The sequence below is a fragment of the Lasiosphaeria miniovina genome (assembly GCF_030549165.1).
Source record: "Lasiosphaeria miniovina strain SMH2392-1A chromosome Unknown B0T26scaffold_1, whole genome shotgun sequence".
NCBI classification, from domain to species: Eukaryota; Fungi; Ascomycota; class Sordariomycetes; order Sordariales; family Lasiosphaeriaceae; genus Lasiosphaeria; species Lasiosphaeria miniovina.
In genome coordinates, this window is record NW_026848220.1 from 3,010,744 (window position 1) to 3,032,772 (window position 22,029).

The following is a 22,029-nucleotide window of genomic DNA, read 5'->3' on the forward strand; positions in this document are numbered from 1 at the left end:
AAGCCATGTCCCGCTATCTCCGACCGGCCACCCGGCTGGCTGCCGCATCTGCACGAGTCCAGGCCACCAGACCCGCGACGTTATCGCCCTTCCTCGCCCGGTCAGCAGCCGTCTCGCCACTACAAAAACGAACCTATGCCGATGCCTCCGGGGTTAAGGAATACACTGTCCGTGACGCCCTGAACGAGGCGCTCGCTGAGGAGCTCGAGGCGAACGACAAGGTGTTCATCTTGGGCGAAGAGGTGGCTCAGTACAACGGCGCATACAAGGTTACAAAGGGCCTGCTAGACCGCTTCGGCGAAAGGAGAGTCATCGACACTCCCATCACCGAGAGCGGCTTCTGCGGCTTGGCTGTTGGCGCTGCGTTGAGCGGCTTGCATCCGGTGGTGAGTACTCCATTTGTGACCACGCTAGGTATCTGTCAGCTACTGTCCTCGCCTATCGACATATCGGCGGCTATCCAACAAGGTTTCCGCCTGCCGAAGGCGCCTTCGCGCGGAACTCTAGGAATAAGCACGAGCAGAGGAAGAGCATAACGGAAGCTAATGTGGTGGTGCAACAGTGCGAGTTCATGACGTTCAACTTCGCCATGCAGGCGATCGATCAGATCGTCAACTCCGCCGCTAAGACGCTGTACATGTCTGGCGGTATCCAGCCATGCAACATCACGTTCCGTGGCCCCAACGGCTTCGCGTCCGGTGTCGGCGCGCAGCACTCGCAGGACTATTCGGCGTGGTACGGCAGCATCCCTGGCCTCAAGGTCGTCTCCCCCTGGTCGGCCGAGGACGCCAAGGGCCTGCTGAAGGCGGCCATCCGCGACCCCAACCCCGTCGTGTTCCTCGAGAACGAGCTCATGTACGGCCAGTCGTTCCCCATGTCGGAGGCGGCGCAGAAGGACGACTTCGTGATCCCCTTCGGCAAGGCCAAGATTGAGCGCGCTGGCAAGGACCTGACGATCGTAAGCTTGTCGCGCTGCGTCGGCCAGGCCCTGACGGTCGCCGAGAGCCTTAAGAAGAAGTACGGCGTCGACGCCGAGGTCATCAACCTGCGCAGCGTCAAGCCGATCGATATTGAGAGCATCGTCAAGTCCGTCAAGAAGACGCACCGCCTGATGGTCGTCGAGTCGGGCTTCCCGGCCTTTGGCGTGGGTGCCGAGATCCTCGCCCTGACCATGGAGTATGCGTTTGACTACTTGGATGCCCCGGCCCAGCGTGTCACTGGTGCCGACGTGCCGACCCCGTACGCTGCCAAGCTCGAGGAGATGAGCTTCCCGTCTGAGGACGTGATTGAGAAGTACGCCGCGAAGCTTCTCCGTCTTTAAGATGAAGATAGTTCTGGGTTGGGAGAAGCGGTCAGCGGGAGGCCAGATGGATGGGTTCATTAGGGCGTGCTGGATGGCGAGCCGGAGAATGGACATTGCTTTACTCTATCCTTGGCCTTCACCATTGTGTTGCATTCGTGTACTGACACGGTTTGGAGAGCAGGTTGGTAATCGGGTCTTATAGAGAGGCTTTTCTTGCAAGTCGCGTGTACTTTTACGATGTGTTTTTGGCTTTTACATACACAAAACATACCCCAACAAAACAACCCATTCCCAGCTCGGTGATTGTGATTGTAATGTACGTATATCATACGCCGTGATGGTTGCAAAATCGCCGGTGCAGTATTTTTGCCCAATTGCTTACCAGCTCAACGAGCTTAATCCTTCATCCCTGAGAATATCTAGCAGCTTGGTTCTGATATTCTCTGTGCTGCCTCAAAATCCCGTAACCTTGTCCCAAATGTTCGTCCCCTTCACTGAATGCGAGGCACTAGCAGATGCTCGAACCTCTCACGTCGTTAGAAATCCCGGCTATTGTGGAAAATATCCCAGCGAATAATATATCCGCCTTGAGTAGATCTCGAAGAAGCATTCCCGGGGTCTACTGAGGTAAACACGACACAATCCGGCTCCCAGTGATGTAATCCACACACGCCGCGGCATTTCCTTCACAACTTCCTTCAGGCTCTCTCATTGACCTGCTGGCTCTTGCTGCACGGCCCCATCCCAGCCACGCCGGGGTCTCCCATTCCATTTGAAGAGAATATCGTCTGCGCGGCGTACCCGTGAGGGCACTTGGCGTCTGGGCCCGGCTCGCTGCCGCTAATAATGGCTAGGGAGCAGGGCGTAAACGGATTCTTGTCTTCGTAGAGCCAGCCGACGCAGCCCTGCGTGCCGGCGTAGCAGAGGCTGCAGCAGCCCTCGGCCGAGTCCGCCTTGCCGAAACTGGTGTTGTAGTTTTGGTAGTCGCCGCTGATGAACCGGATGTTGTCGATGAAGGACGACGTGTTGGTGCACGACTGCGGGACTCCCTGTCCGGAAAGGATATAGAGATTAGTTAGTTTGAGATATAGTGGTCCGAGACAAGTCTGGAAGCTAATATATGTATAGAAAAGGGGGTAGGGAAAGGTTTGGGGTCCACATACCGTGGGAGCTGCTCTAGTCGTTGTCGACGATGGAGCAGCAGATGACGACGTTGACGTTCCGCTCGCCGTTGTGGTGCTAGCGGGAGGTACGGCAGCCGAACTTGTGGACGTTAGCACTGCAGGCGTCGCCCAGGCCGCCATAGTAGAGCTGGAGTCATTCTGAGATAGAGGTAACCGACTTTTGTGCGCTCAGCATGCCCATGCCTCCGAGAATCGCGAGAATAACGCCAATAGTTCCCACGGTGATGATAGCACCGTAGAGCCAATACATCTTGGGGACTCTCTTGTACCACGGGTCTGGGGTAGGCGGGACCCAAGTTACCTCGGTTCCGCGGAAGAGGGAGCCGGAATAGCTGGTTCTCGCCAGGTCGGGGGGCAAGGCCGATGCCTCGTTCACACCCCGTCGCTCCGCGTGCTCTACCTCCGAATCCGCTCCGCCGTCAGCCTGTGAAGCTGCGACAGGTCCCTGGCTGGTCTCGCCGCCATGGCCACCACCGCCGAAGGCAATCTCTGGGAGCGGGTTCGACCACGTCTCAGCGTACTGGTACTGCTGGCCGAACGCTTTGTACGGCTGACCAGACTGGCTCGACTCTCCAGCTCCAGGTTGGAGGCTGCGGGGGAACGAAAGAGCTTGCTGAGGTTGAGGTTGCTGCTCGGACATCTCGGGCGGAGACGACGGTCTCGATGAAGACAGCGAAAACGACATTTTGCTAGTTTATGCTGTAAACAGCAAGACTAGAGCTTTGTCGTTAGTCCGACTATGACGATCTCTTACTTCAATTTCTGCTCACAAGCGATGGTGGTTGGGATGCGATGAGGCAGGTGCGTACGTACGGGGAGGTGGGGTTTAGGGAGTGAGATGTAGTGGCTTTGGAAGGAGGTAGGAGGGTCTCGAGGTTCGGATGTGGGGGTATTTGCCGACCAGAAGCTGCGATTCAAGGTGAAAAGATCGACTTACCGTCAATTTCAAGGCGAGGGATGCCTTGAAGGAACCCTCGACTGTCTGGGGTGCTGCAGAGGAAGCTGTCTCACTGCCACCAGATACCTCGGGGCTAGCGAGAGGAAAAAGGCGAAATTGGTTGCAAATGACGCCAGGCCACGGTTCCTAACCTCCCCAAAATCACGAGGCAGGAAATGAGGGGTTCAGATTGTGGAAGTTCAGTTAAATGGCTGGCTACTGTCTTGAGATGGAAGGAGCGGTCGGTAGCTTGGTGGGTCCGAGCTGGAATGCCCAGCAGCGTATTGTATTGAGGAACGATTCAGTTACCGTTCAACCTGTGATGAAGAGATAACCACTGCTATTATTCTCCAGGGCCACAATTGGAATCTACGAGGAAATTTGGGAGTTTGGCTGCAGGTCCGAGCCCGAAAAGTCGCTGTGTCACCGCTCCGAGTTGCACATAGTCGCACGCCCAAGTTGACCCCATTCGCTAGGTAATGACAGACGGCGAGGAGGCCGCTTAGCCTCCCTTTCACCGTCTCAACCACTCCCTTCAAATAACACATGTGAACCACCTTGTCTCTCGTGAAGCTGGCGACACGCCGAGCCAACAGCCCACTCAATCGAGTTGTGCGTCTGTGTGACTGCGATGCACAAAAGCTGCCTCAAACGGCCAGCGGCCACGAAGCTGGGGGAGGACACGTACGAGGAAGGTTGAGCAGCCCTCGCCTTCACCAACCCCTACCATTAAACCTATCTTCAAGACCCGCCAGTGCCATCTTTGCTCGACAGGGCACTCGTCCACTATCGAGGGACATTTGGATGAGGCACGGGCGGTATAAGTAGAGACGAGCGGCAAGGACAGGAGACCTGTGGACGAGATCATGAAGAAGCAGCAAATCATCGACAAGAATGTCTCTATCGTCTGGCAGCCATCCAATCGTCAGCGGCAATATCTGAAACGTTGAGGATACAGTCATTCACGAACCTCGAATTTCCCCCGTCCACCGACGTGCAGCACCATACATTTGGACTACAACGAATGGAATCTTGAAACAAGTCAATGGACCCGTTACAAACGAGCAAGACGGGTCAATCCCTAACGTTGTCCACAATGTTGTTTACTGGAGCGGCGGCTTGGGCCCATTGCTGGCGCCAGTATAAGTAATCTGGATCTGGACAAGACGAAGTGACGTTGTAAGAGCCTCCTCCCCTGCCAAGCCTGCCAAGCTCTAGCTTTGCAGCGGGTGGCGTGGGTCAACGGACTGCGGGCTGTGGGGCCCACCGTTTGGGCACCAACGGACCCCGGCCACCATGTCCAATTCAGCACTCTACTCAATTTCGGCCGCGTTTTCCGCCTCCTTCATGCCGTTGGAAAACGAGCATGTCTACCTACTGTACTGTGCCGCGCCAACCTACCTCACCTTAGGTAGGTCCCAATAGCCTTCGGGGCGCAGTGGAGGATCCGATATGCTTACCTAAGTGTCAATCTCTCTATACAGCACAATGCAATACCATGCCATGCCTTCCTCGCCTTTGCCTGTCCAGATTCCCCCTCTTTCGTTATTATTCTTTCGCACCCCGTCTCCCGTCTCCGTTTCCCGCTTCTTGCCGGGTTGCCTTCCCAGTCTACTGCCTGCCTGCCGTCGGCCTTCCACGGACAAAGCACTTTATGGCGGGGCTTTGCCGTCTCCATTGCAGCCCCATTGTCATTGGGCACTCTACACGAGACGTACGGGTGCCGATCGTCCCGCTTGGTACCCAATCACTGCCTGGTCTACCTAGTTCCCAGATTATGCCCGGACCCCACGCTGCTGTGCTCCTAGCATCTATCTAGCCTTGGGGCATGCCCAGGTGAGTGTTCCCGAGATCAGCGCGTGCATTAGTCTTGTACCGCTTTCCCAGCTCCCCTCGCATGGAGACTCGACGCATGTTTTGCCGTTTATCTGCTAGTAGCCTTCCCACGCTTTTACCTGGAAATTGATACTAAGCTCTCCTTGAATTGTCTGCGTAGGTACACCTCCGGGCCCTGCCGTGCGGTATATGCCTGTTCTTGCCCGATCAGGCCGTGGCCTTTGCCGGTTTATCTCCATTCCGCTCACTATACGGCGGCGCCACAGCGTCGTCATCCTCCAAGGCATACGACGGCCGATATGGTGACATGGAGTCAACATCATGCCGCTATATTGCTATTGATGCCGTAGGCAGGTTCGAGAGCCTAGACATGGCTCTGTGGCGCATGACCCGTGGAAAGCGCCGAAGAGATATGCGTCTGGTTCTAGATGCCCGCCCATCCAGGAAAGGGGCCTCCGGGCTCCGACGAGATGTATATAAAGAGAGGTCAAAGATGAGTCTGCTATCTTGCTTCCTTCATCATCTTCCCAGCTGCTCTCTTCCTCGCTAAAGTCACCGCTCAAGTCTGACACAACCTGTCATACAACACCCGATTACTACCTTCAACTCGTACTTCTCTTCGCATCAGACACTAAGTAGACATGTCGTTCAAGGCCCTCGCCTTGGTGCTTTCCCTGGCCTCGGCTGTATCAGGACACGGCGCTGTCACCAGCTACACCATTGGCAGTACTATCTACCCAGGTTACGATGGGTTCGCTCCCGCAGCCAGCCCCAAGACTATTCAGTTCCCATGGCCCGACTACAATCCTACCCTGACCGTCACCGACGCCAAGATGCGGTGCAACGGCGGCACGACGGCGCAGCTTAGCGCCAGTGTTGCCGCGGGCGAGAATGTCACCGCCGTGTATAAGCAGTGGACGCACCAGCAAGGGCCCGTCATGGTGTGGATGTTCAAGTGCGCGGCCGACTTTGCCTCGTGCGACGGCGACGGCAAGGGGTGGTTCAAGATCGACCAGATGGGCCTGTTTGGCACTGCTCTTGACTCCAACGACTGGGGCACGGCCATAGTTGTCAAGAACCTCGAGTGGTCGTCCGTCGTCCCCAAGAGCCTAGCCCCGGGCAACTACCTCATACGGCACGAGCTGCTCGCTCTCCACCAGGCCAACACGCCCCAGTTCTACGCCGAGTGTGCTCAGCTCGTCGTGACCGGCAGCGGAACAGCGGCGCCGCCGACCGACTTTCTCTTCTCCATTCCCGGCTACGCTCCGCAGAGCGACCCCGGCATCACCGTGAGTTCCGAATACTATCTATTATCAGTGCCGAGGCTAATTCATGACAGATCGATATCTACTCGAGCAAAGCTACAACCTATACCTGCCCGGGTGGCCCGGTATGGTCTGGCTTCGCCGCGTAAGGGGTGTATGCTTGGGATAGGCCTAGCTACGGCCTTGTAGCCTTGAGGATTTCGGACGGATTTATGCATATTTTCAATAGAACACAATACCCATTTACCACTTTACCGTTGCATGGTATCTTGAGTTGCATTAATCTTGGGGAGACTTCAAGACGCTTCGTCTGCAGCATGTTCATTGACCGACAGTTTACTTCAACACTGCTGTCTTCCAAAGAAAAGAAAAGAAAAGAAATGCCCGACTAAAGTAAAGAATAGAAAGGCGTATTATCACTTCTCAATAATCGACATTGCACAACTCAAACTTGAAACAGCGACACTATTGAGTCCTCAACAAGTCAGGGAAGCAACCCAAACGTCCATCGTCCTGACCTTCTTAACGCCACCATTCGCCTCCGCCGCAGCAACCGTGGCATCCCTTGCCGACCTCAGCAAACTCTTCACCCTTTCATCACCAACCGCCTCCTCCACCTCGTCGACAAAGTCCTGCGCCGTCACTGTCGCCGTCTCCCAGAACCCATCCGACAGCGCCGCGTCCGGCACAACCACACTTTCACTCTCAACCGTCCACCCGGCGCCCGCCGCGACCGCCTTGATCCCCGCCGGGCTCACCACGGACTGAATATTCTCCGTGCTGTCGCCGCGGTGCGCCTCGAGCGTCGCGCGCGCCAGCGCCGCCAGCACGTGCGCGGCCGCCGCTGGCTCCGTGGCCCGGAGCGCGTACTCGGCGACGAGCACGCGCGCGACGCGCCCCCTGAGCGCCGACAGGATGCGCCCCAGCTCCGCTTCCCCCCCGTCGCGGAAGTACCACACGCAGTGCGCCAGCACCGCCACGTCCCACGTCTTCTCCGTGTCACTGAGAAAAGATACCGGATCCGCCCGGTGCCACGCGATGCGCCCGCCGACCGGCCCCGCCGACAGGTGCGCCTGCGCCTGCGCGAGCGTGAACGGCCGCCCGTAGTCCGGCGGCGCCGGGTCCGCCGCGTCGACGTGTCCGCCGGGCCCTACGGCTTCCGCCAGTGCCTGCGTGCATGTGCCCTGCCCGCACCCGAGTTCAAGGACGCGCGTGCCGGGCCCAAGTGTGGTGCTGCTGCTGCTGCCCCAGGCGTTAACCAAACGGATGCGGTGCGTGGCTTGGCTGAGCTCGATGCGCTGGCTCAGTTGGCTTGCGCCGGACGCCGGCTGGATCGCGTACGAGGCGATTTTGGATGCGGCGGAGAGGGGGAGGACAGGGACGGGGGCAAGGACGGGGGCAGGGACGGGGGCCTGGGTGTCTGTGGGGGATGGCATGGTTCTGTTTTATGTTTTTATTTTATTTTATCCTTCTCCTTGCACTATTAGATGTGTGTTGTTCAAGGATTTGTGATGAGTTCGTTTGTGGTGTTGTCCCTGAGTCACACCTTCGATACACATTTAAAAAAGGGGAAAAGTGTGTTGATGATCGGAACGAAATACTGGTATTTGGTTCTAATGTTCTCCGGAACTTTCACAGAAGGCGGTTCTTATGGGAGCTTCAATACCTTTCGTTTACTCATGTGAGTCACAACAGCGAGACTTGCATGTGTGAGATTGGAGAAAGCGATCGCCGTTTTCTGCAGACGGCTCGAGTTCACCACACTTCGGGCTTACTATCACTGCTCCTAGGCTAAAGTAACCACGGGGCAGTTGCATCGGAGTTAGCATTTAATGCTACCAAGAAAGTGAGTCACGGACCAGCCCCTATAGGCAGGTGCGTAGAAGTCGGTGCAAGTGCCCTTCCTGAGCTAGCACTTTTTCCGGGACGGGAACTCAACTCACTTCAGTACGACTCTGCTTACTCAACTAAAATCGAACCACGAGAGCAAATCAGCGAGCATCACTACAAAGCCAATTAAGCCAAGTAAGCCAATTGAAGCAAAATGTTTTCCATGATAGTCAACAGTCAATCGAGCCAGTGCGAATAAAAGAAAAATGGGTGTGAGATTAGTCATCAATTCACAAGCCCGCATGGCCCAGGGGTAGAGCTATTACTAGTAGAGACTTTCAACACTGTTTCATGATGAGGTCCTCAGTTCAAGTCTGAGTGTGGGCATCGGCGATCCGTTTTCTCTTGCACCTTTCCGCCTCTGTATGTGAAAGGTGTCAAATCTTTTTGTACCTCTTTTTTTGTTGTTGTTCCATCTTATTTCACTATGTTTCCTTGCTTCTTCTCATCCGCGCCGAGGAAAACCCCCAAACACGTCTATTTCTATTTACCCAGCGGGCGGGTCACCCACATCCACAGCACAACCGTCGCTATAACGCCACCGCGTACGAAACCCTCGATATCCCCTTGCTCCTCGAGATCTTCTTGACCGTGGCCTCACCGCACAGGTCGGTAGTGTCGACATGGGTGCCTCCGCAAGGGTAGGTCTCGGCACCGACAATGCGGACGACGCGGAACTTCTCGCCCGGCGCGGCGAGGCTCTTGTCGGGAATCAGGCGCTCAAGGCCGTTCTTAATAAAGTCGGCGTCGTCCCAGAACTCGATCTCGACGGGCATCGCGCGCGCGACGTACTCGTCGAGCCGCCGCTGAATGGGCTCCTTCCACTTGCCGTCGACCAGGCCCTTGAACTCGCACGACGCCGAGTCCGGGAAGTGACTCGCCTTGAGCTCGTCGAACCCCGCCACCTCGCCCTCCAGCAGGTGCCGCACCGCCGCCCCCAGCACGTGGCCCGCCGTGTGCAGCCGCGAGTAGTACACTCGTTTCTCGACGTCGATGGCCTGCTCCACCGCCGTACCCGCCGCAAACGCTTGCGGTGGTCCTCCGCTGGGTCCCGCGTCGAAGCGCCCGAAATGCAGCACCTGCCCGTCGTGCACGGCGTCCGTGCGCGCAGCGCTCACGCGGAAGATTGATGGTGTGGCTTCCTCGCCTGCGCTACTGGGGGGAGAGGAGATGGTGCCCTCGTCGGACGGCTGGCCGCCGCCCTGCGGGTGGAAGATGGTCTGCTCGGTGACAACGGCAAAGTCCTCGTCGGTGCCCTGCTTGAACAAGAGCCGGTTGGCCTCCTCGAGCGCCGCGAAGGGCTTGACGGCCGTCACGACAGTCTGCAGCTTGTACAGCTTGGCATTGTGGTGGAACGCGAGGAAGGTCCTCGCGGCAGTGATTCCCTGAATCCCGTGTCAGCCGACATTCTCATTGCATGGGTGGAGCAATTGATCTTGTAAAGTGACTTGCTCACCATTTTGTGAATTGCGTGTTGGGGTCTCGTAAAATATCAATAAAATAAAACACAAGCAGGTACTCTATCGCAAGATGGCAGTTTCACACAGAGAAAGGGTACAACTTGTTGGTTAATAAAGGAGACAGTAGCTTGGCGTTGTCGCGCCCTTGAGTTGACGTCGAATGCCCTGGAAGCCCGAGGATGAATGGGATGGACTGCCTGTGCCGTTCCAACGCTACGAGTAAAACGCAACGCAACGCTGTTATGTAATTCGTATGCGACCGATTATTTACAGAACTTTCAATACATAAATACAACTCAGACGACTTCTGCTGTCACGTCGCTCAGCAACACTCCTTCAAAACCCGGAATTTGGTGATGGAAATACAAAATGTGTATTGTATTTTCAGTATTTGAGGTGGTTAGTTACGTACCTGCGTATTACGTAGCTGACGACCTGCATCCAACCCCCAACCAACCCTGGAGCCCTTGCAAGTCGAATTGCGCCTTTTAGTAAGACGCGCAGAGAAGAGCGTGGCGTTGACAAGATCAATTGACATCCTATTTTTACCTGCACATCAACCAACATCAGATACCCGGGGCTGCGATCGCCCTCCGGCAGTGGCCTCCGACAGTAGGCACGGAATTTGTGGCCGGCGATCAACGGTGCGACTCGCATATGCGCAGGGCCGAAGAGCAACAAGTAACTCTACAGGTGATTTAATTAGTTGCTAAGAGAAAATCTTGACTACAGTACACAATTATCTGCCCCTTTCCCCTTTCCCCTTCCAATCCCGCTGCCCGACTCTAGACGAGCAGTTCTCCGCCGTCGGTCGCCGCGACCGACCCCGTAGCATTCTCGTCCTTCAGCAGCCAGAGGTAAGCCTCGGCGACGTCCTCGACCTTTGCGACCCTGCCGGTCAACACCTTGGCCTCCTGCTGGGCGACGACTGCGTCGCGGTGGGCGCCCCACAGGGCCGTGTCGACGGGGCCAGGCTGGACCGCATTGACCCGGATGGGCGCCAGGTCGACGGCCAGGGCCCTGGCGAGCGACGCCACCCCACTGGCGAAGTAGGCCACGACGCTCCAGCCCTTGGCCGGGCGCTCGGCCGCGCTGCCCGTGGTGATGACGATGCTCGACCGGTGCGAGCGCGCCAGGTGGCGCGCCGCCACCTTGGCCACCGCCACGGGCGCCACGAGCCGCATGTGCGCGGCCGCGGCGATTGCGGCCGGCGTCGTTGTGTCTAGCGGCCCTAGCGTCAGCGCGTCCGCCGCTGTGAACACCACGTGGTCGATGAGCCGGCCGCCCTGCGCCGCCTTGGCTGCCTGGAAGATCGACTCGAGCACGTCTTCGATCGTCACCGAGTTCGATAGGTCCCCGACGGCCCCGCGCACAGAGCTGCCTAGGTATGCCGCGGCCAGCGAGGCGACCACGCCGTCGACTCTGGCCTGGGACGAGGACGTGATGGTCGCGTGCGCGCCGGCCTCGAGCGAGGCCTCGGCTACTGCCGCGCCGATTCCCCCTGAGCCGCCGATGAAGAGGATGTGCCTGTCCTGGAGTTTGCGGTAGGTGCTTGGTGCCATGTTTGCCGGAGGTGAAAAGGGGGTATTTGTTTTGATCTCGTTTGGGGACTTTGCAGTGAGTATGTTGCTGGCTGGATGTGCTTGGCGGGTTGGGTTTGTTCATCTTCAACTGCCAGCGACGAGGAATCGTCTTTATACTTGTCTCGCTGCCTCTCTTACACCACAGTCGTTGACATGTTTCGGTGGAATGTGAAGCGATGGATATAAGCAGACCGTAAATCCGATGCTAAGCAAAGCAACACCTCAGTCCACCCTCCATCTGCGCGCATGTTACTAATCTCCGCTCACCAGTTTGATGCCTACCCTACTATTGCAATACCCAAATCCTCTCTCGCAGCTTATCTTTATGTATGGCAGACGTCATTCGGCATTCACTTAGTAACGATGCTGCTTTGACTTCAAAGTCGTTGATGTCAGCGATACCGGGCTCCTGGATTTCCCATGTAAATTCCAGGGAAAGAAAAAAGACCGGATCTGTTGATTTATTGAGACCCCGAGCCCGTTACCAATAACACCTCGGAAGCTGGCGTCCACTGTTGAAGTACAACAGACTTGCCTCGTCAACCGACTCTATGATGTTACTTCAGGTAATACATGGTTACACATGTAAACCAACGCTGAGGCTCTTGTATCTCCGGGCCCATTCAGCATCCACCAAAGCCGTGCATCACCGTAACATACTGATTCTAAGTACTGCCTGAAAAAGACCCGGTTAGTAAATAAAAGCCAATATTTTTGCGAAATGTTGCAAAGCAACTGGACGATGGAAAGATCCTGTTTTCGGCGATTCAGCGTCTTGTCGGCGATTGGCGGGCTATGTCCGGCCAGGGCGGCGCAATCAGTATCCCGTGTCTGAAATTGGTTGGGGCATTGGAAAGTTGGTCCGTTCTCCAGAAAAGCGTAAAACGGTAAGCCAGAGCAAAGAAAAAGAGAAGCCGGCAAGGCAGCCAAACTGGGTAGGCCATATCCAGCCGTGCGAGCAGGAAAAAAACCCAAAGATTGACAACCGATCTTGCAGATGAAACCGACATGAGCAACAGAAGGGGGCAGGTGTTGAGCGGCGGGGGCAAAAAAGGGGCGTCCAGGGTTAGGGTTTATGTCCCGTGCTGGCTCTCTTTGTAACACAGGAATAGAGGAAGTTACGATGGCCGCTCAGAAGCAAGTTTCGGAGGCGATCACAGGGGAAGACACCCACAGTTTGCATAGTCCGCGCCAAGTTGTGAGGCAGTACGCTGAAAAGGCGGCCAGTACTGTGGCCGTGGCTGCGCACTCCAAGCACCGACAGATAAATAGAATCGACCCGACAGACTTGCAAGACTTCCTCTCTGCACCACTCATCAGATCACTGAGCGCCGACGAGACAAGAAAAAGAGAGAGCATGACCGTGCCAGTCGCAGGAAAGGCGTACTTTGGCTATGGCAGCAATCTCTGGCGGGAGCAGATGGCCCTTCGCTGCCCTGCCTCGCCATTCGTCGGCGTAGGACGGCTGCGGGGTTATCGGTGGTAAGTCTTGACCCCATTCCTACTCAAGTCTAAAGCTGACCGACAATTCTCGAACCCAGGTTCATCAACAGGCGCGGCTACGCCAACATCAAGGAGACGGGTGTCGAAACGGACGAAGTGTGGGGTCTCGTGTACCAGCTCGTGCCGGCCGACGAGGCCCGCCTCGACAAGAACGAGGGCGTGCCCCACGCCTACCGCAAGCGCATGATCCCGGTCGAGTTTTCGGCCGCCAATCAGACGACCGCCGAGACGCTCACCACCTCCCGGGACATGCTAGTCTATATCGACTCTAAGAGAACGTCGGAAAACCACCGCCCCAAGGACGAGTACGTGCACCGCCTGAACAGTGGCATCGACGATGCGCTCTACGAAGGCGTGCCCCCAAGCTACGTCGACCACGTCCTGCGCAAGTACATCCCCACCGAGGAGGATGCCGAGGCCGGCCTGATGGGTTTTATGGAGGGACTGTCGGACTGAGGGATCGGGCGCGGCAACCAGCAAAACGAAGGAGGACGGGATTGTACGAAAAGCTGTACCAACAAGAGATATTTCCCAACCCAATACATAAAGCCCCTTCCTGTCAATTGCGCAAGCCAGCTGGATCTGCCATGACGGCTCGTGATTGATGTTTTTAGACCATAAGGTTGCGGAAGAGAGCCCGTTGATCTTTGGTAGGTTAGGTGCCCGCAAGCGAAAGGTAAACCGCCTTATGACCCCGCAGCACGACCCGGCCCCACTAATAAGTACGCCCCGTATTGACAATTGGAGGGGTCCCTTGTGCAGCGTAGTGCAGCAGCCTTCAACGTCTCGTGCTGGGATTGGATTGGGGCAAACAAGCTGCAGAAAAAAACTCTTCTTGAACGGAAACAAAGCACTCACGACAGCTGCATGAGACGAGCTGCTCTTCGGTCTTGCCACTAGCCCCGTGTATCGTCCGTCTTCCCGTCGGCCTACATAACCCAGACTGATTTGTCTGGAACCCCGCCGCGGCTTTTCCTCTGCCCCTCCCTCATCTTTCACCCCCTTTTGGTCCTCAATTCCTAGGAAATCGATACCGATCTTGTTGCATCTCCAATCTACAGGCAGCTCGAGACGGGCGCCATTCCTCTCCGGACCCTCCAAACCACCCAATCCGCACATGTTCGACTCGAGACTGAGCTCCCAGTACCCTTCTCAACTTCTCGGCACTGAGGTCAATGTGCCGAGCTGAACAGCAGTAACGTAACGGCAGGCGACTTTGAGTCTTTGCGCTTGCTCGGGGACGTAAGAAAGACTTACACCAGAGATATTTTGCATCTTCATATACCCTATATCCAAGGGATACATAATTTCACGTACATCATCCGTGATCCATTGTTGCTAGTTTGGGCCAAGGAAACTAGTAGTCGACTCAAGCCAGCAGCTCACCCGGTTCGTTCGGGTCCGGCACGCGCACGGTATATCAGATATTGCCAGTGGCGGCTATCCAGCGTCTGCCAGACCAAGAAATGGCTGCTCCTGCTGCCGAGACCGTCTTCTCCAAGGCGCATGACGACTACGGAACAGCCACCCCGCCCGAGCTGGCCGAGGTCAACGTCGGCAGCGACGACGGGGTCTCCGAGTCCGAAGCCGTGCAGGCCGGGCTAAGCCGGCTCGAGGCCAAGAACGTGCACTGGTACTCGTACCTGCTGACGGTGGACTTCTGGGTGCTGATCGCCATCGGCCAGGTGCTGTCGCTGTGCATCACGGGCACCAACACCTTCACCACCTTCCTGGCCAACCTGGGCACCAACATCCCGGCCTTCCAGACCCTCTTCAACTACGTGCTGCTGTCGCTGGTCTACGTGCCGCTGTCGTTGTACTGGCACGGCCCGCAAAAGTACCTCGCCGTCGTGTGGCGCGACGGCTGGAAGTACTTCATCCTCAGCTTCATCGACGTCGAGGGCAACTACTTCACCGTGCTGGCATACCGCTACACCAACATCCTGTCGGCGCAGCTGCTCAACTTCTGGAGCATCGTGTGCGTGGTGGCCATCTCGCTGGCGCTGCTACGCGTGCGCTATAAGCTGGCGCAGTACGCCGGCATCGTCATCTGCTGCGGCGGCATGGGCCTGCTGCTGGCCTCGGACCACATGACGGGCGTCAACGGCGGGCCCGGCGCCAATATGCTCAAGGGCGACCTGTTCGGCCTGCTGGGCGCGTCGCTTTACGGCGTCAGCAACGTCTTCGAAGAGTGGTTCGTAAGCAAGCGGCCCATGTACGAGGTGCTGTCGTTCCTCGGCGTCTTCGGCGTGCTCATCAACGGCGTGCAGGCCGCCATTTTCGACAGGGAGTCGTTCCAGACCGCCGTCTGGACCCCCGACGTCGGCGGGTACCTGGTGGGCTACACGCTCGCCTTGTTCATCTTCTACTCGCTCGCCCCGCTGATGCTGCGTATGGGCAGCGCCGCCTTTTTTGATATCAGCCTGTTGACGGCCAACTTCTGGGGCGTCATCATCGGCACCGGCGTCTTCGGGTACACGGTCCACTTCCTCTACCCCATCGCTTTTGTGCTCATCGTCGTCGGCCTCGTCGTCTACTTCCTAGCGGGAAGCGTCCTAGGTGACTCCAAGAAGCCCTGGCTCGGCGATAGCCAGGCCGATGGCGTCGCCGGCTTCGGCACCGCCAAGCTCAAGGCGCTGAACGTGGCCCGGAAGCAGAAACTGGCCGGCCAGGCGCAGGGGCAGGCTTGAGTTTGCGGTGCGGCCTGGGAAGTGTTGGCTTTCCTTGTGTTGCTGTGCTGAGGATGCTATAACAGGTGGAGGGTAGGGAACATTTATTTATATCCCCTGCTTTGTGGACTGGCGGGACAAATCTTCTTTTCTTTCGTGGTGTGGTGATGGCTGCGGTGGGAGTTTCATCGCACTGCGCTGCTGTCTCTTGTATAGAGATTATTTACCAAGTTGTGGACAGAGGTGAAAAGGGGCGGCGGTGGGAGCTTGGCTTAGTATAGCATAGTATGGTATGGCATCTTTTGCTTGCTTGCTATATACGGAATAATAGCTATCAACCCATATAATACAACAGTCTTTACTTCGCACCGATCTTAGTTTACATGCCTGAATCAGGCAAACCGTCCTAGTATCGTTAAGAGTAGGGTGTCTGAACTGGACTGGCCTCGTGCCGTGTGAGTTGCGCCCATATAGCTGCTTTTGTCTAGAGTGCCAGGCAGCAGGCGCGTGTTTTGTCTGCTGGTGTAGCGGCAGCACGTACCACCTGGCTGGCTGGAGCTGTCAGCAGGTATTTTGTTCTACGGTTGTTGGGGGATAAGGAGAGCAAATTGGCAGCAGATATATGGGGGGATAGATATCAGAGTGATACGCGACTCCATCTTTTGTAATGCCCTTTCTTTGTCCTCTCTTCTCTCTTCTCTTGTCGTAAGCATCTTTCGGAACGAAGACTCGGTATTTAATTCCCTGGATTGTCTACCCCTATTTCTCTGTGAGAGGTTGGATACATATCCACGTATTTCATATATCGTAGGGTGGCAAGGAGCTACGGATTTGATAAAAGATACTAGCCAATTTTCTACATTTGGTTGTGTGTCTATGACAAGAGGTGAGTGATCATTCCGCAACCCTTGAGACAGTTACCAAAGATAATGTTCAGCGTGTCTGGCGATAATTGGTAGACAAGAGTCGTAAAGTATGGTTATATGTGATTCGAGTTGGGTTTGTGTGAACCAGCGAATTGAGGCTACCTAGTTGTGGGATGCCTAATGAGAGGGACCAACTGGTACTGGCTTATTTGGCCTCTCGAAGTGTAACTACGACGGGAATAAATATTGGTATCTACACTACTGGTCTTCTCGGCCAGGCTAGACGCTCGGACATAACGAATAGGGCAAAGATAACTAGCCGGAATAAGAGACAGAAAATAAACTCAGACTCGAACCGGTCTGCGTGGCGGTGGGAATTTCCATTCTTTGTTATGACACAACTACTTGATGTCAGATGCGACAGCAGGGCATTGAGCTAGATCGCCATGTGGCATAGAAATGTTCTCTAGATTTAAAGGCTCTAGGCTGGGTATGGGTATGGGTATGGGTATGGGGCGCACAATAGAAGTCTTTGTGGTAAAAGTTTCGTGACTTGAATTGGAAGCATATTATTTTTCTGTTACTGTTTAATGGCCATGTTTCTCCTTTCCCACCAGCGGTTGAATAACAAGAGGATAAAGATGCCCACACTCCAGAGAGCCTGGCCGCGATTGTGCTTGCGGATGATTTCCAGGACCCGGGCACAAAGCCAATATGTCTCGCCGTGTTGACAACAAGGGGCGACAGGGTAGACAAAGAAAAGGGGCTACCCCAGGGAGGCAGGGGGCTGAGAAGCGGGCCGATCCGTGAGCCAAGACTATTCTTGTAAGCACCACATGCGCACAATGCACCCATCCGGCCCGGCCTCTGCTTTGTCGGTCCTAAGAAACAAACCGAGCAGCGAGTATACTGGCACTGGCCGTTCCCATCACATTCTGTCCCGATACAAGCTGGGAGAAGAGGCTGAGAGGGTACGAAGCTGACATGATGCCTAGCGTATACGCATGCGTTCCCGTGTTGTATTCGTACATACCAAACAGTCTGCTGTAATACGCATGCATCGGCTCGCTAAGGTGAGTGACACAAGGCGCAGCGTTTGGTGCGACCCTAGATTTCCTCCCTCTCTCCTTCCCCTAAGTGACAAGTCTCGTGCATGCTCAGCCCAAAAGAACACGGTATCACGACAGATCGAGACTGACTCACGGCAACCAACCCCCAAAAGGAACTAGCCGTTGGTCATGGCGGAGGGACTTTGACCTCGGGGACCAACCAGGAGGGATCTTCTAGGAGAAAAGTCGACCGCCGCCGTCCCCGGAGGTGGTGGGTGCTCGCGGGATTTGGAGCAAACTTGACCAAGATGTAGTGTGAAAAAACCGGCTTGATGGGAAGGGCGAGTGGGGAAACCAGCAATGAAGAAACGGTGGGCTGCATGTTCAGCAGCCTGGCTTTCAAGCTTCGCAGAGCCTTGTGGAGAAGCTGCTACAATGCCGACTTTTCCCATGCTTTTTCTCTTCTTTTTCTTTTTCTTTTTCTATTCTTTTTATTTTCCTCTTCTTTTTTCTCTCCCGACCTTGACCCCTTTTCATTATATTTTCCATTTTCACCTCTCTTGGGGTTGTGACAGGTCCTCAGCAGATGCCCAGGTAGTGCAGATACCCAGGTGGTTTGCTCCGGGGCGGGCAGACACTATTTTGGCACCGCCGCACCCGCGCCAGACGGCCATTGGCCAGCTCCGGGAAAAGAATTGTGCCAGAACCATGCAGGCTTCCCTAGTTGGTAGCCGAGACCGAGACATCTTCCATTCGCATACTTCTCTGGATGGCACCGAGATTCAGTGAGCAATAATACGGATTAGCCTATGCCACCCCCGCCCCGCCCCCGCACCGCCAGCCCGTGGCCTTGGCCTTCTAGAAGGCGGGGTGAAGCCTCGAGGTCGACAACATCTTCTGCGTGGGGGGTGGGCGAACAAGCAAGTAAATGTACTTGTACAGTACACGCTCTGTACGGCGATCTATCATCACCGTTGCCCGTTCGCCGTGTATCGTGCAGGGCGAACGAGAGGGGCATCGAGTACGGCAACTTGCTGTCGAGCGAGCCGGCCCATGAGTGGACGATAAAATGGAACTATTTGTGAGGATTGCTGCAGTCCGACGCAATCGCTCGTCTGTGGTTCTAGATTGTCAGATGCAGAGACTGCAGCAGGCATGCAACGTGCATGGACCCGGGACTTGTGTGATGAAAGCCAGCAGACAGCCAGACAGCCACAAGTTCGCCAGCACCCGAATTCGTCTAGAACAGAACCATCAAAGCGGAAGAGGAACAAAGGGACGGGACTTTGCATGTATGCGTGTTTGTCCTTACAATATAATGCATGGGAAGGAGCGCTCCGTACTGGCGATTCAAGGAACCGTCAGTCATGATATGTGGCGGTATATGTTCAACAACTTATTGTTGGATTCGGGAGAAAGGAATCATGACATAATTGGTGAACGACCCACAACTGCGGTGAGTGCCGAAGACTTGCAATTGCAATCGAGTCCCGAGGCAGCCGTGGATGCCGGCTGACGCCCAGCATTGTGATTCGGCGGGTTGAGAGGAAGTACAAGAAGCCCGGGGCACACCACCACCATAGACGGAGGCTCGCGCGCGTAGCCAATTTAACAAACATGGCTGTTACCCACGCCGTCCTGGTGGTGGCTACCGTACTTGCGTCGAGCGACTCTAGCGCTGCAGCGAGCACAATGAAACAAGGCCAGTCTCACAGAGTGCGCTGGCTTGCGACACTAATAACATGAATCGGTATGTCTGGTGTACGGTGTCTGGTGTCTGCTATCCAGGTTGGGCGTCCCGTGAGCGTCGTACTGTACGGGCTGGCCACAAATGTGACAAAATGACTTGGGATTCGAAATGGTGTTACGCCAGTGAAGAAGTCGAAGCTTATTCCGTATTGCAGCTTTAGAAGGTGGTACCGGTCGGTCGGCCTTCTGGAATTTCGGCTTTAGGGTTCACCGTAACCCTCGACTTGGGAAGTCACTTTTAACGCCGCCTAGGAGCGCCTGCCGGGAAAATCGTGCTTTCAATTAGGCACCGAGAGAGCCTTCCTTGTAACATCAGAAACAAAATCCTATTCAGCATGAACGATTCAGCCGTGGCTAGCGATGCTCGCCTGGAGGTGCTAGTCTGCAAGGTCAACCGTCGATCAAGATATTGATGGCATAACTGCGGCGCAAATTGGCCTTAGTCTTCGGAAGCGTCCGCATCTCTAAACTTCAGACGAACGAGCGCCTTGAACCGCCAGTAACGCAAGGATAGGTTTCCCGGTCGAGGGTGTTTGTGACCCTGGGCGTTTAGCGGAATTGTTCCAGCGGGGTTTCAAGCGGCTCGGAGTCGCGACAGGGTCTTGACCTACCTGCCTGGCGATTTCGGAATCTATGGGTAATTGATAAGCCGAGCTCGCTTGCAACTCGACGACAACACTCCAAAGTGCTCCAGACGGAGACACGGACGGGCTGAGCGGCAGAGATCTACAACAAACTCGGAGAGCCTGCTGCCATTCCCCGATAGCTACCAGACGCCTTGTGAGGTCTGAAGTGGAAGGCTAAATAGCGAGGGTGGATAATAGAGCACTGCGAAGCTTAAGGTACGGCCGCACCATCTCCAATAGAAGCTTTTCAAGAGCAACGCTCAGGTGAGGTGAAACAAGACACAACGGCACGGAGCTCGTATCATCTGCCCACACGGAGCTGAGATCAAGCAAGCGGGTCCGATTCATGACTGCCGGATCTCTTGTTTCGGCGCTGGTCGTAAATCGGCACCGATGCTCCGGAGCTGGGTCGACGTGATGTGAGGCGACGCGGTCGCAGTGACGCATGAACTAGCACCAGAAGCAACAGGGCACTAGTCCAACCCGCTAGGTCTACTGCGTAAGGTTGTTTCTCGCCTCAAAGTCGATGCCAGGCCAAGTACCAAAGGTAATGACATAATTTTAGCGCAGCTTCCCAGCTCGCCCGCCAATACCCCTATTTGACTTGAGCTTGCTGCTCTTGACGCCCGTGCTCACAGAAACACGACCTGTTTGGGGATCACCCCACACTACAGACCTTAACTGTACGGATACGGGTACCGTACATACGTACAATACACTAATGAGAGAGCGTGCAGCAAAAAAGGTGGACAAGGAGAGAGACCCTAGCGTGAGAGAGTGGAGAAGGTCATCTCGCCATCGACAATGGGGCTGCCGCGGGAATTTGCTCGATTAGACTTCACTAAATAATCCAAAGTTTCTCGAGTTGCGACTTTTATATTTCCTTGTTGGCTATCAAACGCAAGACAGACGACATATCTAGAAGTTGATATTTTGTTTAGGGAACCACCAAGATACTTGTCCTGCTCGTTCATTGTTTTGGTTAACGCAGATAATCAGGACCAGCTTGAGCTCGAGTTTCTTCCGCTTTGTAAGGTATGTCAACTTCCAAGTTAAAACTTGGGTAGCTCCTACCTTCAGGTTGTCATGGTAAGATTCAACAGGACAACCGGTATTCCTAAATACGAAGGCGTTTCCGGCTTGAGTTGCTTTTTATTTCTCTTCCTTCTTAGCCTCTCTCACTTTAAATGCGACCACTTGGTACACAGACAAAAATCTTGAGAATGCCAATCACAAGTCGGGGTGCTCATCTCTCTTCCCCTATTTGCGGTGCCGCCTTCCATTTCCAATCACTACTAACGAATGCAAGCTCGCAAGGTACCATGTACCCACTCTGCAAGGCATCGGCCCACTTCGGCCTAGGTTTCTTCAAGGAATATCCGTCGATGGCAGATGGGAGGAAGCTGTTGCGTAACCTAACGATGCGCTCCAGGCTTGCCATGTTTTCCATTGCAATTTTACTCCGTAATAGGCTGGCGATAACTCGTCGGTAAATGGTAGCCCGTACGGCCGCCATCCCCTGGACCCGGTCCGCGCAACGACAGACGCGAGCGCTGCACTGAGAATGTGCATTGGCTGCCCTGATACCACGCCTGATGAATTCGCGCCGTAGCCCCGACGCACCTGTCATCACGAGGGACCGTGCCGGCAGATCTCTGACCCGAGCGGTCCCGGCTCATATTCCTGATGCTGGCTAACAAGTTTACCTGTCCGTCATATCCGTCGCTGGGACGATGCGTGGAGATGCTGGAGGCAAATAAATGCCCTCCCTCCTCAGCCCAGCCCAGTCAAGACCCCGGTGGGGAGCTTTGGAGACACGGCCGACGCCATCGACAGCATCTCCACGCTCCCCCACCCAGGCGATACACGGCGATTTGCACATGATCCGTGGGTAGGCCCCCTTTGTGTTTTATTAATTTAGTTTTGGTCATGATAGTATGGAATGGTGAAATGCGAGTAGTAGACGAAAGTCCCCGGGTTTTGCCCGTCTCGCCGCAAGCGATAAGCGCCCGTGACTGGCTGTCACCAGAAGTCCAGGACACAAAAATGTGATGATGAAAGCCATCCGGCCGTGGATGCCCTTACTGCTACATGGCCTCAAATTTACCT

The 22,029-nt window shown here is 55.4% G+C and overlaps 9 protein-coding genes and 1 non-coding gene across 10 annotated transcripts; 6 read left to right on the top strand and 4 right to left on the bottom strand.

Annotated features, from left to right (window-relative positions):
- Positions 1-5: 5 nt before the first annotated feature.
- B0T26DRAFT_670161 (pyruvate dehydrogenase E1 component beta subunit) lies at positions 6-1,321 on the top strand (the record flags this gene model as incomplete). The annotated part of the gene is made up of 2 exons (XM_060439146.1): positions 6-386; positions 563-1,321. The coding sequence occupies 2 exons, from the start codon at positions 6-8 to the stop codon at positions 1,319-1,321; spliced, it is 1,140 nt and encodes a 379-aa protein (XP_060302673.1).
- Positions 1,322-2,001: 680 nt separating this feature from the next.
- On the bottom strand, positions 2,002-3,127 carry B0T26DRAFT_736665 (uncharacterized protein; the record flags this gene model as incomplete). The annotated part of the gene is made up of 3 exons (XM_060443353.1): positions 2,002-2,352; positions 2,467-2,614; positions 2,646-3,127. 3 exons carry the CDS (start codon positions 3,125-3,127, stop codon positions 2,002-2,004), a joined length of 981 nt encoding a protein of 326 aa, XP_060302674.1.
- A 2,461-nt stretch (positions 3,128-5,588) lies between these two features.
- B0T26DRAFT_36840 (glycoside hydrolase family 61 protein) lies at positions 5,589-6,838 on the top strand. Its single transcript, XM_060434656.1, has 3 exons — positions 5,589-5,753; positions 5,833-6,549; positions 6,600-6,838. Exons 2-3 carry the CDS (start codon positions 5,902-5,904, stop codon positions 6,672-6,674), a joined length of 723 nt encoding a protein of 240 aa, XP_060302675.1. The 5' UTR covers positions 5,589-5,753; positions 5,833-5,901; the 3' UTR covers positions 6,675-6,838.
- B0T26DRAFT_685768 (uncharacterized protein) lies at positions 6,527-8,300 on the bottom strand. The gene has a single exon (XM_060440885.1). The coding sequence runs from the start codon at positions 7,959-7,961 to the stop codon at positions 7,002-7,004; it is 960 nt and encodes a 319-aa protein (XP_060302676.1). The 5' UTR covers positions 7,962-8,300; the 3' UTR covers positions 6,527-7,001.
- A 312-nt stretch (positions 8,301-8,612) lies between these two features.
- Positions 8,613-10,041, bottom strand: B0T26DRAFT_843436 (Threonyl/alanyl tRNA synthetase). The gene is made up of 2 exons (XM_060447574.1): positions 9,872-10,041; positions 8,613-9,800 (listed from the first exon to the last, which is right to left on the bottom strand). Exons 1-2 carry the CDS (start codon positions 9,872-9,874, stop codon positions 8,946-8,948), a joined length of 858 nt encoding a protein of 285 aa, XP_060302677.1. The 5' UTR covers positions 9,875-10,041; the 3' UTR covers positions 8,613-8,945.
- B0T26DRAFT_t8 lies at positions 8,652-8,742 on the top strand. Its single transcript has one exon. It is a non-coding gene; the product is annotated as a tRNA-Thr (tRNA).
- A 619-nt stretch (positions 10,042-10,660) lies between the features above and the next one.
- Positions 10,661-11,437, bottom strand: B0T26DRAFT_632235 (uncharacterized protein; the record flags this gene model as incomplete). Its single annotated transcript, XM_060436426.1, has 1 exon — positions 10,661-11,437. One exon carries the CDS (start codon positions 11,435-11,437, stop codon positions 10,661-10,663), a length of 777 nt encoding a protein of 258 aa, XP_060302678.1.
- A 979-nt stretch (positions 11,438-12,416) lies between these two features.
- B0T26DRAFT_685773 (uncharacterized protein) lies at positions 12,417-13,756 on the top strand. The gene is made up of 2 exons (XM_060440886.1): positions 12,417-12,940; positions 13,000-13,756. Exons 1-2 carry the CDS (start codon positions 12,534-12,536, stop codon positions 13,415-13,417), a joined length of 825 nt encoding a protein of 274 aa, XP_060302679.1. The 5' UTR covers positions 12,417-12,533; the 3' UTR covers positions 13,418-13,756.
- A 668-nt stretch (positions 13,757-14,424) lies between these two features.
- Positions 14,425-15,651, top strand: B0T26DRAFT_634008 (uncharacterized protein; the record flags this gene model as incomplete). Its single annotated transcript, XM_060436591.1, has 1 exon — positions 14,425-15,651. A coding segment is annotated over one exon (1,227 nt), but the record flags the coding sequence as incomplete, so codon positions are not given.
- Positions 15,652-17,628: 1,977 nt separating this feature from the next.
- On the top strand, positions 17,629-18,474 carry B0T26DRAFT_36957 (uncharacterized protein). The gene has a single exon (XM_060434659.1). It carries the CDS (start codon positions 17,906-17,908, stop codon positions 18,332-18,334), a length of 429 nt encoding a protein of 142 aa, XP_060302681.1. The 5' UTR covers positions 17,629-17,905; the 3' UTR covers positions 18,335-18,474.
- The last annotated feature ends 3,555 nt before the right edge of the window (positions 18,475-22,029 follow it).